Source organism: Mixophyes fleayi, chromosome 9 (genome assembly GCF_038048845.1).
Source record: "Mixophyes fleayi isolate aMixFle1 chromosome 9, aMixFle1.hap1, whole genome shotgun sequence".
Classification (NCBI taxonomy): Eukaryota; Metazoa; Chordata; class Amphibia; order Anura; family Limnodynastidae; genus Mixophyes; species Mixophyes fleayi.
The window spans coordinates 65,354,786-65,371,029 of NC_134410.1; the positions used below are offsets into that span (position 1 = coordinate 65,354,786).

The 16,244-nt window shown below is 43.5% G+C and overlaps 1 protein-coding gene across 1 annotated transcript in view; it reads right to left on the minus strand.

Annotated features, from left to right (window-relative positions):
* Nucleotides 1–767: 767 nt before the first annotated feature.
* Nucleotides 768–16,244, minus strand: part of LOC142100722 (G-protein coupled receptor 143-like) — a 33,187-nt gene continuing 17,710 nt past the window's right edge. Inside the window, exons 5-9 of the mRNA XM_075184476.1 lie at nt 11,354–11,463; nt 10,374–10,482; nt 10,167–10,278; nt 2,133–2,373; nt 768–1,343 (exon numbers count right to left, since the gene is read on the minus strand). Of these exons, the coding sequence (XP_075040577.1) occupies nt 1,234–1,343; nt 2,133–2,373; nt 10,167–10,278; nt 10,374–10,482; nt 11,354–11,463 (682 nt within the window). The 3' untranslated portion in view covers nt 768–1,233. The remainder of the gene's footprint in view (nt 1,344–2,132; nt 2,374–10,166; nt 10,279–10,373; nt 10,483–11,353; nt 11,464–16,244) is intronic.

Below are 16,244 nucleotides of genomic sequence, written 5' to 3' on the forward strand. Positions count from 1 at the left end.
TCCTACAGAACGCTGACGCCTATTCATAGCATTAAACTGAAAAACACACATGATATAAAAATGTGTACAACAAAAATGCATATACAGATGTAAATAAAAAAACATAATAATGAATAAATCTAAAAAAATTACCAGTAGCTCCTGCATTTCCCACCCTAGGCTTATACTCGAGTCAATAACTTTTACCTGTTTTTGGTGGTAAAATTAGGTGCCTCGGCTTATATTCGGGTCGACTTATACTCGAGTATATACGGTATGTGCAAAACAGAAAACTCATTTGCACCCCTTGCATTGTAACATGGTTTTGTCCAGGAGACTGAAATAAGATACCTCTTCATTTAAGATCCATAAAGAATCAGGCCCCTAGTTTTTTTTTTTTACTAAAAAAACAAAATACACAGTAGAAAAAAAGGTTACACTGTTCTTGTTGCTTCAATAGTATTTAATGTGACTCTATTCTTGTGTGATTTTTACTCTTAGTTGCTTCTGGTACACTTAGTACAAACATTTACATTCAATGTCTCCTGTCTTGGTAAATGTGTTCATTGCAGTACTGTATAATGTAAATGATGAAAAGGCCGGTACCGCCAACAAAAAGTCCTCAAATTTATGCATCCTATATTCTCAGCCAGCATTTGGAAAAGGCATTGTGACCACAATGCCCACATACAGATCTGACAAAGGCTTGCTGAGGATGTGTAGGCCGTGCTGCAATACATGTGACAGTGCCCTAATTTTTCTTTTCATTACTAATCTACTCTGCTCTCTTTCCTCACTTACAATAAAATATATAAACTGACTAAAGTGAGCATATGGTGGCTTACAAATTATAGAGTACAGATTTAGCATAACAGTTACAAATAAAAAATGCAATCAAAATTTGCATACAAGTGGACAGCTTCGATTTTTTTAGAAGTTACAAACTATACACCAATGTACTTGAAAAGACTATGATTTGCAGCAGTGCATCTCCTAAATTTTAACTTTGTCAGCCTGTATCATTAATGAAATATCCCACAGATAAATTATCAGAGGAATGAATCTCCCAGTAATAGTTGCATTTTCATGCAAAAAGTGCAAAAGAGACTCTTTGTACATCCATTTCGCTTGCTAGTGAAAGTTAGGCCATGACACTTCTTATCCTCTATTTCAGTGTCCATTTGTAGAGAGTGTGCAGCAATGTGTAACCACATTGGTTTTATTAGCTGTAATTTTGCCATTAATTCTGTGGGTTTAGACAGAGTGTTGTGGTTGGAACTTAGAACCAGCTTGAGGGGCAGGTACTGAATTCCGTGTTCCCAGGAGTCTTACTGCATTTATTTCCAAGGCAGAGCAACTGAACTCTAGAGAAAAACAGAGGACAAAAATAATTGTGATAGCTTGCAGGTTAACCAGGCAATTAGAATAAAATCCAAAACACATAACGTTCTATTACAGTTTTTTTTCTTTTGTGAGCCACAGTAATCCAGAAAATTTTTACATTTTAAACACTATGCATATCACAGTGAGCAATCAGGTTAATACTTTGTTAGTGGCATTGTAAATACAGATATTCAGGATATTGTATTGGACATATTAATATGCACAACAAAAGAATCATAAGAGTCTGTTCCACAGATACACAGCACGTGACTCAATTTTCTCCATATCACATAACAAATTTCCAGCACTTGCACCCACATGTCCACCACACAGAGGCTCCATAGCGACTATATATAGTTATATGGTCTGCATATCCACACCATACCAGCACAGTCATGTTCAGACAGCTATATTTCACATTGTTCAGCATCACTGCAAGGGAGAAATCTGCAGTGTTATTGGTTACAGCTCTAGTACAGCATTTCCTATAATGAACTCTGTAGTACATTCCAGCATGCCAGCCAATCAATTAGTGAAATGTTACCTATGCAACAAATGCAGTGTAGTTGGATCTGATAAGCATTTTTTTAGACCAGGGACACAGCTTTGTATTAAGAACTCCCTTACTGAGTGCTAATCTGACATGGTCCCAAATTGTGTCAATTGATGGGACCATGGAAGTTGGTAGGTTTGTACAACTATAAAAGTGTACTTATGGGTACCTCACTATTCCTCACCTTTATATAACGGAGTGCTACTCCATTACTCACCTACAGAAGTACACGAGTCCATCGGTTGTAATATATTTGGAAAAGACAGTTTCCCTCTGCTCTCCACTGACTGTGTCCTCAACAAGGGATGTTCCTCCTCTGCTAATGTCAAATTCTCCCCCTCCAGACCAGTTCCAGAAGGTGTTTCTGCCGCTGGACTGCTCTGACTCACGCAGGCAGAACTCCTCCAGCCAAAAAAAGCCAGGGAATGTACAGAGCAAAACATGGGATTCAAAATACCCTGAAAAACAAAGCACACCATTGTAGTTTATCTTTTAAGCCACCAACTCAGTGCAAAACACTGTATAACAATAAAAAAACTCAATATTAAATAAATCTCTAAATTACTACATACCAGATCAGCATGCAATATTTATAAAAAGTATATGTAAACAGAAGGCCAGAAGATGTTTTGGTATCACTTCAAGATGTGATCATCAGGTCAGTAACCTATTGGTGTTAAACAAAAAAAAAAAAAGCAACACTAGTAAAACACTAGTAAAAGTATACAAACAAGTATGGGAAAGGAACCCATTTGTTCCAGTGCCCCCAGACTCACATCCACAGGCACCTGCCATCGTCAGCTAGGTCGTTGACTTTTGGATGCTGTATGCTCCTTTTAAATGCGTCCACTAAAGTGAATGCAAAGCGATCAATAGAGTGTCTTCCACTGATTCGCCTTCATAAACACAGGTGTAAGCGCTAGGTATACTCTTCACATCAATTGTGATCGTGTTTGACATGCAGAGTATACCGCTGCTCGTCTGAACAGCATCGTCATTCAGGTGCTGTGTATATCCTATTCAGGTTAAACAGAGAAGAAAATATACATCAATAATTATATTCGTATGGTGAGAGGTTCCTTGATGGTTCTCCTCCACTGTTTCTCATATGTAATAGGAGGATTTATGAAAAACAGAAAAAAAAACCCACTAATAGTGTGATATTGTATGCACCTGTTAGGATTATAATTTATAATAAATAAATATATCCCTTATTAAACCATTCATGGATTTGATAAATGTACAGTAAAGCATTTTATTGATTGAAGATAAAATAGAGAAGAACACTAGAGAACTGATGAAATTTAGGAGAGGTAGAAAGTTGAGGAATTTAAAGCTCAGTGAATTATTTAATGATGAACAACAAATAGAGAATCAAATAAATAAAGAAAAAAAAACTAATTCTAAAAAAACCTCCACGAAGATCAAATAAACAATATAAAAAAAGTGGAGTTTTTTCGAAGACAGAAGGAAGGTGATAGATCAGTGTATAAATGGAGAGAACATTTTAGTCCTAAAAATAAAACAGGGAAAAATGAGGGAAGGTCATTATAGAAACGATGACCAGAATGACATACACAAATAGAAATGTTTGTTTCTGTTAACCTGAATAGGATATACACAGTGCCTGAATTGTTCTTTAATTATTGTATTCAAGTGTTTGTTTGTAAATTAGTATGTGTTTTACATCAGAACTGGTTTGGGCAGCAGTTGATTTTTGGAGCACTGTGCGAACTTATGTTTTCTTTTAGAGTATTACATATACAATACACCATAATAAAATAGCTAACTCACCTAGATGTGATTTGTAATAATTACCTCATTAACAAAACAAGTGGTCTTGTAAGGTTAAAATAAGAAAACCTGAACAATAAGATAAGTCTATTTGAAAAGATAAATGGAGACCTATAATCTCAAAGCAATTACCTGCTTTGGGTTTTATCAGGTTTTTTTTTTTTAAGAAAAAACCTGATAAATCCTTAGTGACCATAAAACAAGAGATTACACATACTGATTGGGATTACAGCACTGTTCAAATACAAAAACCATTACATCATATGTTTTTCATCTGTGTAGAAGTCTATACAGTTCAATAAAAAGCAAAAAAAGTCCAGAAAGGGCCATTTACATGACATACATTATTGCATTAAGATGTAATTAGTGGCAATACAAAATATTCTTCCATCTCATAAGAGGAGCTGGACGGATCTGATTTTACCGCTGAATGTGACAAAGCTGCACCCAAAAGTGTATGAAAAAAGAGGATTTATGTACTTCCGTTAAATCCGTTTCTCTGATTCCTTCTGGGGGACACTGCTTACCATGGGGTTGTGGAGGGAGCTTGGGGAGTTGGCACCTAACTAGTTAACTTTAGTACTGCCGACAGTCCCCTCCCCTCTACAATCCCCCTGGACTCTTCAGTTTATTAAAAAGCCCTAGGAGTAAGGCCAGTCAAACAAGAGCACACAGAAGAAGGTAGGGATCGCAGTGTCCCCCAGACGGAATCAGAGAAACGGATTTAACGCAAGTACATAAATCCTCTTTTCTCTTTCATCCAGTCTGGGGGACACTGCTTACCATGGGGACGTTCTAAAGCAGCCCCCTAAGGGTGGGACTACTCTGAAAATCCCGCTCGCAAAGCATTACGAGCGAAATCTGCATCCGTAGATGCAAATACATTAAATTGGTAAAACTTTGTAAACGTGTGGACAGAGGACCAGGTGGCTGCTCTGCAAAGCTGGTCCGCAGAAGCCCCATTTCTCCCTGCCCACGACGCCCCTACCGATCTGGTGGAATGGGCCGAAAGTCTCTCTGGCACAGGACGGTTAGCCTTTATGTAAGCATGTCTAATGGTTGCCGTAATCCATCTAGCGATGGACTGTTTTGAGGCTAGCCAGCCTCTCTTATTAGCATCATAAGAACAAACAAAGAATCTGTACGTCTAAGTTGAGAAGTTCTTTTTACATAGATGCGCAGAGCCCTAAGCACATCTAACTTTTCCATAGTCTGGTGATCAGATTGGGAAGATGATGAAAAAGCCGGAACTACAATTTCTTGGTTAAGGTGAAAAGCCGAAACTACCTTCGGAACGAAGGAAGGAAGGAAGGAAGGGTTCTTAAGACCGCTCTGTCCTCGTGGAAAACCAAATATGGTTCCCGACAGGACAAGGCTCCTAATTCCGAAACTCTTCGAGCAGAAGCGATAGCTAAAAGAAAGTGGACCTTCCAGGTCAACCACTTTAAATCTGACACACGCAAGGGCTCAAAAGGAGGCCCTTTAAGCATTTCAAGTACCAGGTTGAGATCCCATGGTGCTGTCGGCGGAACATAGGGAGGCTGAATATGCAGTACTCCCTGGAGAAAAGTCCTGATATCCGGTAAATTGGCTAATTTCATATGGAAAAAACCCGAAAGTGCCGATACCTGGACCTTTAGGGAACCTAACCTGAGACCTGCCTCCAGGCCATCCTGAAGGAAAGCTAACAAGCGAGTGAGGCGAAAGGAGGATGAGTGGCAAGTCCTACCTTCGCACCATCTAATGTAAGCTCTCCAAATCCTGTGATAGATGCGAGCTGAAACTGGTTTTCTAGCTCGCATGAGGGTGTTTACCACGTTTGGGGAGAAACCTCAAGCCCTCCAGAGGCTGGCTTCAACAGCCATGCCGTTAAACTGAGCTGAGGTAAATTTTGGTGTAGGAATGGACCCTGAAGGAGAAGGTCGTCTCGAGATGGTAGACGAAACCCTGGTCCTTCTGCCATGGAGATTATGTCCGCGTACCAGACTCGGCGCGGCCATGAGGGAGCTACCAGAATTACTGGCAGACCCCCCTGCCTGACCCGTCTGAGAACGCGAGGAAGCATGGAGATAGGAGGAAATAGGTATCCCATCCTGAACTCCCATGGCATGGTCATGACGTCTACTGCCACGGCTAAGGGGTCTCTTGACCTTGCGCAAAACCTGGAAACCTTCCTGTTGTGTCTGGAGGCCATGAGATCTATGTCCGGAAGGCCCCACCTCTGAACCAGGGACTGAAACACTTCCGGATGCAGAGACCACTCCCCCGGCATCATCTGGTTGCGACTGAGATAGTCTGCTTCCCAATTGCGTATTCCTGGGATGAATACAGCCGATATTGCCGGAACATGAAGTTCTGCCCAAGACAAAATCTGGGCTGCAATTTTCATTGCCGCTGCACTCTTGGTTTCTCCCTGTCTGTTGACATATGCCACAGCCGTGGCATTGTCGGACTGAATTCTGACAGGGTGGCCCTGGAGGAGGGATTGTCCTCCTTTGAGGGCTAAGAAAATAGCCTTCAGTTCCAACACATTTATGGATAGGGATGATTCCTGAACCGACCAAAGGCCCTGGAAGCCGGAGGTGAAGGATTACCGCCCCCCAACCTTTCAGGCTGGCGTCTGTCGTTGCTATGACCCACGCCCCCGGAGAGAAGTATCTGCCCACTGTCAAGTGATCCTGAATCAGCCACCACTGGAGAGATTCTCTGGACCTTGGGGATAGAGAGATCTTCTGTAGGTCCAGGCGTAGATGGGATCCTGACCACTTTGTTAACAGATCCCACTGAAAACAGCGAGAGTGGGCTCGAGCAAAGGGAATGGTCTCGAAGGAGGCCACCATCTTTCCCAGCAACCGCATGCACAAGTGGATTGAGGGTCTGGGAGAGGACAAGACCTGGGAAGTTATACTCTGAATTGAGGTGGCCTTTTCGACAGGCAGGAACACCTTTTGCTGGCTGGTGTCCATGATGAGGCCCAAGAAGACCATGCGCTGACACGGAACCATCTGTGATTTCTTCAAGTTGATGAGCCATCCGTGGCTCCTGAGAACCACCAAGGCAACGGATAAGTGATAACGCAAACAACTCTCTGAGGAGGATTTGAAGAGCAGGTCGTCCAGATAAGGCACGACCTGGATGCCCAGAAGGTGAAGACGAGCTGCCATAACCGACATGACTTTTGTGAAAACCCTCGGCGCTGTGGAGAGGCCGAAGGGGAGGGCCCGAAACTGATAATGGGAGGGTCCTACAGTGAATCTGAGGAGGGACTGATGGCCCTTTCAAATGGGAATGTGGAGGTATGCATCTTTTATGTCTATGGAAGCCATAAATTGATCTTTCTCCAAACCGTTTATGACCGACCTCAGAGATTTCATCCGAAAACTGTCGACTCTTAGGTGCACATTGAGGCTCTTTAAGTTTAAAATGGGTCGGAAGGAGCCATCTGGCTTCTTCACAAGGAACAGGTTTGAATAAAAACCCTGTTCCTTTCCGAATTCTGGAACCCTGCAGATAACTTTCTGAGAGAGAAGAGAGGCTACACAATCCTGTATTGCCTGTCTTCTGAATGGATCTCGGGGTAGGGGGGTTACGAAGAACCGATGGGGTCTGGGACCCAGAAGGTCTATCCTGTATCCCCTTGATATGATGCCCCGAATCCAGGAGTCCTGGGAGGACTCTGTCCACTGTTGAAGAAAAAGAGACAGACGACCTCCCACTGGGGTTTCCCCCCGGGGAAACGAGTGGTCGTCAGGACGCAGGCTTCTCCTGAGTCTTGGAGGCCTGGCGCCTGGCCGAAAAAGAGGATCTTCCTCTAGAGGAGGAGCCTCGGGCATTGGGCTGTTTACCCCTAAAAGACTGTCCCCTGGACAAGGAGGATCCTCGAAAGGGCTGACGGAAGGAGCTGAACCTGGGTTTCCTGCTTCTACCTGGGAAAACCGGCAAGGAAGTACTCTTGCCCCCAGTTGCCTGGGATATCAAGGTATCTAATTCCGGACCGAACAAACCTACTGCTGAAAAAGGAATGATTTCAACAGACTTTTTTGATTCCGCATCTCCTTCCCAGGATTTCAGCCATAGAGTTCTTCTAGCTGAAATGGATGCAGCCTGTATAGAGGAGGAGACAGCTGCTGAATTTTGTGCCGCCTCATAAATGTACCCCGATGCCTCTTTTAAATGTAAGGCCAGAGGGAGTAATTCAGAACCCTGTAAGGCCTCTGCCAGCTGGTCTGCCCATACTTCCATGGCTCTAGCAACCCAAGCTGAAGCGAATGTGGGTCTAAAGGACGAACCTGCAGCCGCAAAAATAGATTTCAGTTGGGATTCAACCTTCCGGTCACTGGCATCCGGAAGGGACGCTGAACCAGGAGCTGGAAGTAAGGTGTGTTTAGCCAAACGGGCTATGGGAACATCTACTTTTGGGATACTTTCCCAACGAATTACCTCCTCCTCCTGTAAGGGGTACAAGGAGGAGAATCTTTTGGGAACTGAGAACCTCTTCTCAGGTAGTTTCCATGCTCCTTCTGCAATGTCTACGAGTTCCCTAGATGGGGGAAAACGGCAAGCCTTTCTTTTGGCCTTTTTAAAAAGAATTCTGTCTCTAGGCGTAGGATCCTCCGGTTCTGGGAGGTCCAACGCCTGTCTAACTGCAAAAACCAAATCATTAACAAATTGGCTTTTAGAACTATCCTCCTGTTCCGAAGACTGAACTTGGTCAGAATCGGAATAAACTTCCCCCTCATCCTCAGAAGATTCCTCAGAATCTGAAAGGACCATGATAGGGTTATCCAATCTAGGTCTCTTTCTTTTAGCGGACGGGATGTTTGGGGACTCAAGCAACAAGTTAAGCTTATTTAAACCTTTAAGGAAAGCTGTAGACCATGCCGCTTCTGTGGGGATAGGGGTTTGGTCAGAACAGGAAGAGGAAGTTCCTGGTAAAGACGTTCCAATGGACCCTGTGGTAACAGGGAGGCCCAGCTGAGTGCTATTATTAGTAGCCACCGAAGTAGCCATATTAGATAGCAATTGGTTAGATTGTAATACCATCTGAGCTAAGGAGGAAACCGACTGTGTCAGGGAGGCCACCCAGGCCGGCTCCTCCGTCAGAGGGGCTGTGGACTGATGAGTCTGCACAGTGGAAGCCCCTGCATCACAGGCAGAACAGAGCGCCAATTTAGGGTCCCCCTGCCCACACGGTTATTTAACTTGACATTTTGAACAAGTGAAATATTTTGCAATAGGGCCCTTTCCCTTATCTGTCATTCTTATAAAGCAAGGCACACCAATCACACAGATTAAAGGGTTAATCTAGCTGTGTAAACAGAGAGAATAGAGAGAGAGAGATGTATGCAGGAAAACAGATTATATAACAAGAACAACTAATCTATATAATAAAAGTTGTACTTGTAATAATTAAACACCAATTGTTTGTAGGCAAGTAGGCGACTATAATGTAAACCTTACAAGCCTACTTTTTTTCACAGAAATAAACAATATGTGTGTTTAAAGGCAATACTTAGCCCAGGGCCATAAAGGAGAGAAGTCCACGGCAGTTTGTCCAGTGTCTGCTCCCTCAGCTCTACTCTCTCTTCCTGGGCTGCCTTTGGCGCCAGAAGACTGGGATATACCATCTCTCTGTGGAAGGAGGGGGGAACTCTATGTATTAGCTCCCCCCCTTCAATAGCTCCAAAAACGTTTTTTTAAAAAAAAGAAAAAAAGAAAAAATTGGAGCGTGGCAGATAGTGGAGACCTCTATACAGAGGTCTCCGCAGCGACATACCCGGCGCCCTCCTCCTATGCATGAGGGGGGAACCGTGGTATAGCCCACTTCCTCCTCTCTCCGTAGCGCTGCTGGCCCGAAAATCCAAGATGGCCGCCGCTACATGTAATGCCGATAACCGGCACTCTTTGCCTATAATGGCAGCGCCGGTTATTGGGGAGGCTGGAGGAGTGCAGCGGTCCATGAGACTGCTTGTCACTCCTCAGTTTAGGCACCTTTTTTTTTTTTTTTAAGTTTCCCTGTCAGTGAGAGCCTCTGGCTCCCATCTGACAGGAGAATGCCTGCGCTGCTGGCTGTGAGTGTGTTCTCTATTATAGGGGGATTGTAGAGGGGAGGGGTCTGTCGGCAGTACTAAAACTTAACTAGTTAGGTGCCAACTCCCCAAGCTCCCTCCACAACCCCATGGTAAGCAGTGTCCCCCAGACTGGATGAAAGAGAAAAAAATGTGTGTGGCATATTTGTAGAGGCATTACTGATTTACCAGGTGTCCAAAGAACATTGTTAGCTGCCCAAAGTACATTATTTTTACACCTTCTGTGTTGGGGACGATCAGAGCCTGGCAATTACCTTACTAATACAACACCATTCCATCTCCCAGGCACATTTTATTTGGGATAACGCATTTGTATTCACACATAAGCCAATGTTTTATTTGCATTGTTTGGTGGAGATTTTACTTACCGTTATTACAAGAACGGTAACAGCAGCAACCTGTAACTGCCGAGGAGGCTGTGAGGTCCCCCAAATCTCCACCAGAAGCAGCAGGAAGTCACATAAAATGTTCCCAAGCCAGCTGTTGGTAATAAGTGTCTTAGTAAAAATGTAATACCTTTCATTCTGTAGCTTGGGACAGAGATTGTAAACAGCATAGGGAAGAATGGAACTTACCAGGCTATAAAGGTACCGCTGATTTGCATTAGCCTCCTACACAAACTCCGCTTTCTGAAACGCTCACTGCACGTGTATACCCCACACTGCATCTTAAGGACAGCTGGCACTGCCAGGCACACAGTATAGAAAAAAAAAAGGAAAATATACACAAATGCACAATTTACATATTAATGTACATATATACACACACACATACATACACACGCACACTCTCAAGCAATTGAGTCATGTACTGTATCCTTTGTTTAGACACAAGGCCTCATTCTGTTACAGTCACAAGGTTGCACTCTGAACTATTGTTTTGCACCAACCAGCTCAGATCTCTAACATGTACATGTAAGGCTATGCAAGTTTTCACATTGTTTAAATTTATACTTTTTTTCATTTCAAATCTATATTGTTCTCAATTAAATGAACTTATAGCACAAGTTAGACACCAATTCAAGACATACTAAGTACAGAGTTACAGGGGCACAAAAGCGCTTGGCTATTGTGGGAGGGTGTGAGAATGAGCCGCAAACATGGGTTCCTCAACCTAGTAAACATAAAAAAGCGATACAGTGCATAGTTGTGGAGCAATGCTTGTAGGGGGTGGCTGTTAAAGGAGCTTGGTTCTGTTGATGGTAAATGAGGGTAGCCGATCCTGGTGGGAGAGGTTTGGGGGGCACTATGTGGAGGTCCGTGTTGGCAGAGATAGGCAGACAGAGAATACTGCCCGGCCGCTCTAATTGTGTTTTAAATACAGAGTGGCCGGGCACCATACTCTGTCTGCCTGTCTCTGCCAATAGCAAATAGTAAGGGGCAGAGCAAGAGATTGGCTGTGTGAGATGGCATTGCGCTCGCTAAAAACAGTCAATCTCCTGAGCCCTAATGAGACTCCTGGCTGTTCCCACCTAATAGGAGCCCAGGGCACATTCCATTCACCTACTATGCGAGGCAGATGTGAACAATCAATCATTATAGAAAAGTCTGCATACCTCCAGCAATGGCTCTTCTTTGCAGCAAAGGGCTACCAAATAGTGCAAGTAATAGAGGGGTGTATAATAGGACATCATGCAACAGGACCAGGCCTTGTTTAGAGTCACACCTGAGTGCAGACAGAAATTAGAAATGAGATTTTGCAAATATTGTTTCTTCATGTATTTATTTATTTTTTTTCTAAATTTTTGAACAATTTGGTAATTGTTAATGATTAGTTTTACCAGGACAAAAGCTGACATAACAACACAGAATATCTACCATTCACTCTACGGTGGAGAGTTTGATTGTTGTGGGATGTGAAAATTGGCGCACTCTGCAAAATCATGTTGCACTAATCAATATCCAGAGCCTAGGGCCCATTGGTTCCTGGAAGGGCCTGTCAGACGCCACCTGGGTTAAGCCCTCTTTTCTTAAAATATAAACATTTGCCCTACTCAGTGGGGCCCCAGATTCGGAGGTGTAGGAGGGGGTGGGGATCAGGGGCCTGGTTTGGGTTGCCAGGGATTATCAGGCCGGTCTGCCAATGCCATTCTTTCAGGTGGCTGGCCCAAACACCAGGCACAGCCACCAATGATGCCCTGCACTGTGAATTAGTGATCAGGTAATATTATGTGGAGCTTATTGGGTTAGCAATATTATGCGGTTCGCGCTTAATTAAATGTGGGGGCTATTGATTTAATTTTAGGGTTGGTTAGGGGGAGGCAGGCCTAGAGTGTTCACTACTTTCTTGACTTTCCAGGAGGTAAATCGTGTTTATCCCTTTTCCAAATAGGTCCAAAACATTCCAGGATCGATTTAAGCAGCAACAGAGCTTAAGAAACCAGCTGAAAGAATTAATCAAACAAGCAAGAATTGATAGGAAAGAGCATTAGGTCTGCCAACTGTGCACTTATGGAGGGAAAGTAAAGATTTTGGGGGACTGTCCCTCATGACTTTTGCTCTGATTGCAAGGACAGGCTGTAGGCATGTTCCACTTCACGCTTCTCTGTTAGTGAATGGGGAGACACATACACCCAAACCACTTCTGCTACTTGATGGGGGAGGAATTTAAATTCAGATTAAGCAAATCAGTATTAAGCAATTTGTTGATCTCCTCCCATTTATATGTGCCTGCCAGTTAAATGTCAACTCTATTGTACAGACTTCCACCTTAGCAGAGTATTTGGATAATGCCCCATTGCAAGAAACTTGGTTGGTCTACTTATTACGGACAACACAAGTCCGTGCATGAACTAATCCCTCTTGCTTACATAGCACAAATTGATTATTTCAACTTCGTGACATATACCCTTTAAATCAAATCAACTTTTGGTTTACATTTTTCCTCATTAATCATGTTACTTTTAGACTAGTTACTTGCCCAGAAACACACTAGTTTATGTTTGCTCTTAGTTGTGTGTTATGTACTTACAGATCTGCTGACTTTATCCTAATTATTTGTGGAGTTAAAATTTGTCTTTGGTCTATGCAAGAGCCAATTCCAGTAAGTTTTTGGATAGGAGTGAAGAGAAACTCTAAAAGAGCTAATAAAATTAAAAAATTGAAGGCCACATAGTTCCTTCAACTCTAGTTCCACATGAGCTATTGTGTGTCTCATAAGAGAACTTAAATTTACCCCTAAAAAGAGAGGTCAAAAAAACATTGTTTCACAAGCCACAAATCCAATGAGAAAAAAAAAACAATGCTTACGAGCTGTTAGTAGAGCAAGCTGAAATTGGTATTTGACCATAAATAGGCTATTTCCCCACTGAGAAACAGCAATAGCTTGCACCAAATGTCATGACAGTAAAGCTGTTGAGCAATCCAAGGTACCAGCCACCAGTTAGGGAATTTTTATCCTCTCTGACTAAATTCATACAAATCTATTATCTCAGCGGTTCCCAAACTTTGCACTGCGGCGATCTCACAGGGGTGATGTGGCCAGGGCCTGTGGTAAATTGGGTAATCAAGGCAGGAGACTACTTGGCAATTATTTTGGCTTAGGGGTGCTTTAAAATATTGTGGAGACCCTAAGGATGCCTCAAATTGAGAAAGTTTGGGATCCACTATGCTACCAGTTTTTGTCTCTGGTAATGGAGGTGTTTAATATAATAAAGGGGCTCAAAAGCCCCAGAATCTAACTGTAACACAACCCTCTTTATAAACTACTCTTGTCAACAATAGTTCCAAAAATCATATCCCTTTATGCATAGAGCCATTGGTAGCTCTGGTTTACTCATCTCTCACTATTCAGGTTATCAATTTGGGTTCCCAGGACTACAAAATACCAATATTTGCAGGTGACAGCCAGTTCTCTCTGACCCAGTCTCTTACCTCAATGCTAGCCTATTTGTCTTAATTCAGGAATTCTGCAACCTTTCAGGGGTGTCAAGTCAGTCCTCAAAATCAATGCAGCCATGCCAGGTATATTTTGGAAGTAAAAAAAATGGTTACGGTTTTCCCTGGTGCAATAATTAGTGGTCAATGTATGAATGGTGAGGGTTCAAAGTAAAATAAAACAACAATCTTTAATAAAGCAATTCCATAAATTGTATTATCAGAAATATATGAATTATGGTCTGGCCCAAAATAAATAAAATAATTCAGTTCCATATAATGTGCACATAAGCAACAAGGAATCAATATGAAAATTCTTTCGCTAAAAATAGCCAAAAACAAAGTCCAATGGTTTCAAATCGAGAACCAAAAACATTGTAGTCCAAACACCTATAGATAGGGAGTCAAAATTTCAAAGGCCACATATATGTTACAATACACGGGGGGGTAATGAAAAGAGGTTTTTTGTTTTTACGTTAAATCCATTTTCTGATTCCGTCTGGGGACACTGCTTACCATGGGTTGTGGAGGGGTGTTCGGGAGTTGGCACCTAGCTAGTTAACTTTAGCACTTTCATCCAGTCTGGGGGGACACTGCTTACCATGGGGACGTTCTAAAGCAGCCCATTAAGGGTGGGACCACTCTGAAAGCCCTGCTCGTAGAGCACTACGAGCAAAATTTGCATCCGCGGATGCACATACATTAAACTGGTAAAATTTTGTAAAGGTGTGGACAGAGGACCAGGTGGCTGCCCTGCAAAGCTGATCTGCAGAAGCCCCATTTCTCTCTGCCCACGACGCCCCTTCCGATCTGGTGGAATGGGCCGTAAGTCTCTCTGGCACAGGACGGTTAGCCCTTATGTAAGCCTGCTTAATGGTTGCCATAATCCATCTTGCAATGGACTGTTTTTGAGGCTGGCCAGCCTCTTTTGTTAGAATCATAAGGAACAAACAGAGAATCTGTATATCTAAATCGGAGAAGTTCTTTTGACATAAATACGGAGAGCCCTAACCACATCTAACTTTTCCATAGACTGCTGATCAGAATGAGAAGTCGATGAAAAAACCGGAATCACAATTTCTTGGTTCAAAAAGGAAAACCGAAACTACTTTTGGGACTAAAGAAGGAATTGTTCTTAATACCGCTCTGTCCTCGTGAAAAAACAGATATGGTTCTTGGCAAGACAGAGCTCCCAATTCAGAAACCCTACGTGCAGATGCAATCGGCAAAAGAAAAACGACCTTCCAGGTCAGACACCTAAAATCAGCCGCCAGTAGTGGCTGAAAAGGAGGCCCTTTAAGCATATCCAGTACCAGGTTGAGATCCCATGGTGCTGTAGGCGGAACGTAGGACTCCCTGAAGAAAAGTTTTGACGTCTGGAAACTCCGCTAACTTCAGGTGAAAGAAAACTGAAAGCGCTGATACCTGAACTCTTAAAGGACCCTAAACAGAGTCCTGCTTCCAGCCCATCCTGAAGAAAACGCTAATAAGCGAGGGAGACGAAAAGAAGACGTGTGACAAGACTTTTTTTCACACCATCTGATATAGGCTCGCCAAATCCGATGATAGATGCAAGCTGACACAGGTTTACGAGCTCGCAGCATAGTGTTCACTACACTGGAGGAGAAACCCCTAGCTCTCCAGAGGCTGGCTTCAACAGCCATGCCGTTAAACTGAGCGGATGTAAATTCTGATGACGAAAGGGACCTTGTAGAAGAAGGTTGTTTCGTGACGGAGGACGATATCCTTGTCCTACCGCCATGGAGATTGTGTCCGCATACCACACTCAACGCGGCCATGAGGGAGCTATTAAAATCACCGGCCGACTGCCTTGCCTCACTCGTCTGAGTACTCGAGGAAGCATGGGAATCGGGGGAAACAGATATCCCAACCTGAATTCCCATGACATGTTCATCACGTCCACCTCTACCGCTAAGGGGGTCTCTTGCCCTTGTGCAAAACCTGTGAACTTTTTTGTTGTGTCTGGAGGCCATGAGATCTATATCCGGAAGACCCCACCTCTGAACTAGAGACTGAAATACTTCCGGATGGAGGGACCACTCCCCCGGCATCATCGCATTGCGACTGAGGTAATCGGCCTCCCAATTTTTTATTCCTGGAATGAACACCGCCGAGATTGCTGGAACATACTGTTCTGCCCAAAGAAAAATCTGAGCTGCAACTCTCATTGCAGCTGCACTCCTTGTTCCTCCCTGTCTATTGACATATGCCACAGCCGTGGCATTGTCGGACTGAACTCTGACTGGGTGGCCCTGAAGGAGAGTCTGGGCCCCCCGAAGCGTTAAAAGAATTGCCTTCAACTCCAACGTGTTGATAAGGCTGATTCCTGAACTGACCAGAGCCCCTGGAGCCTGAGGTGAAAGACTGCTGCCCCCCAACCTTTCAGGCTGGTGTCTGTTGTGGCTATCCATGAGCCTGGAGCAAAGGACCTGCCCATTGACATGTGATCCTGATTCAGCCACCACTGGAGCGATTCGCTCGCCCCCCGAGACAGAGAGATCCTCTGGAGGTCTAAACGCAGGTGGGAACCCGACCATTTTGTCAACAAAT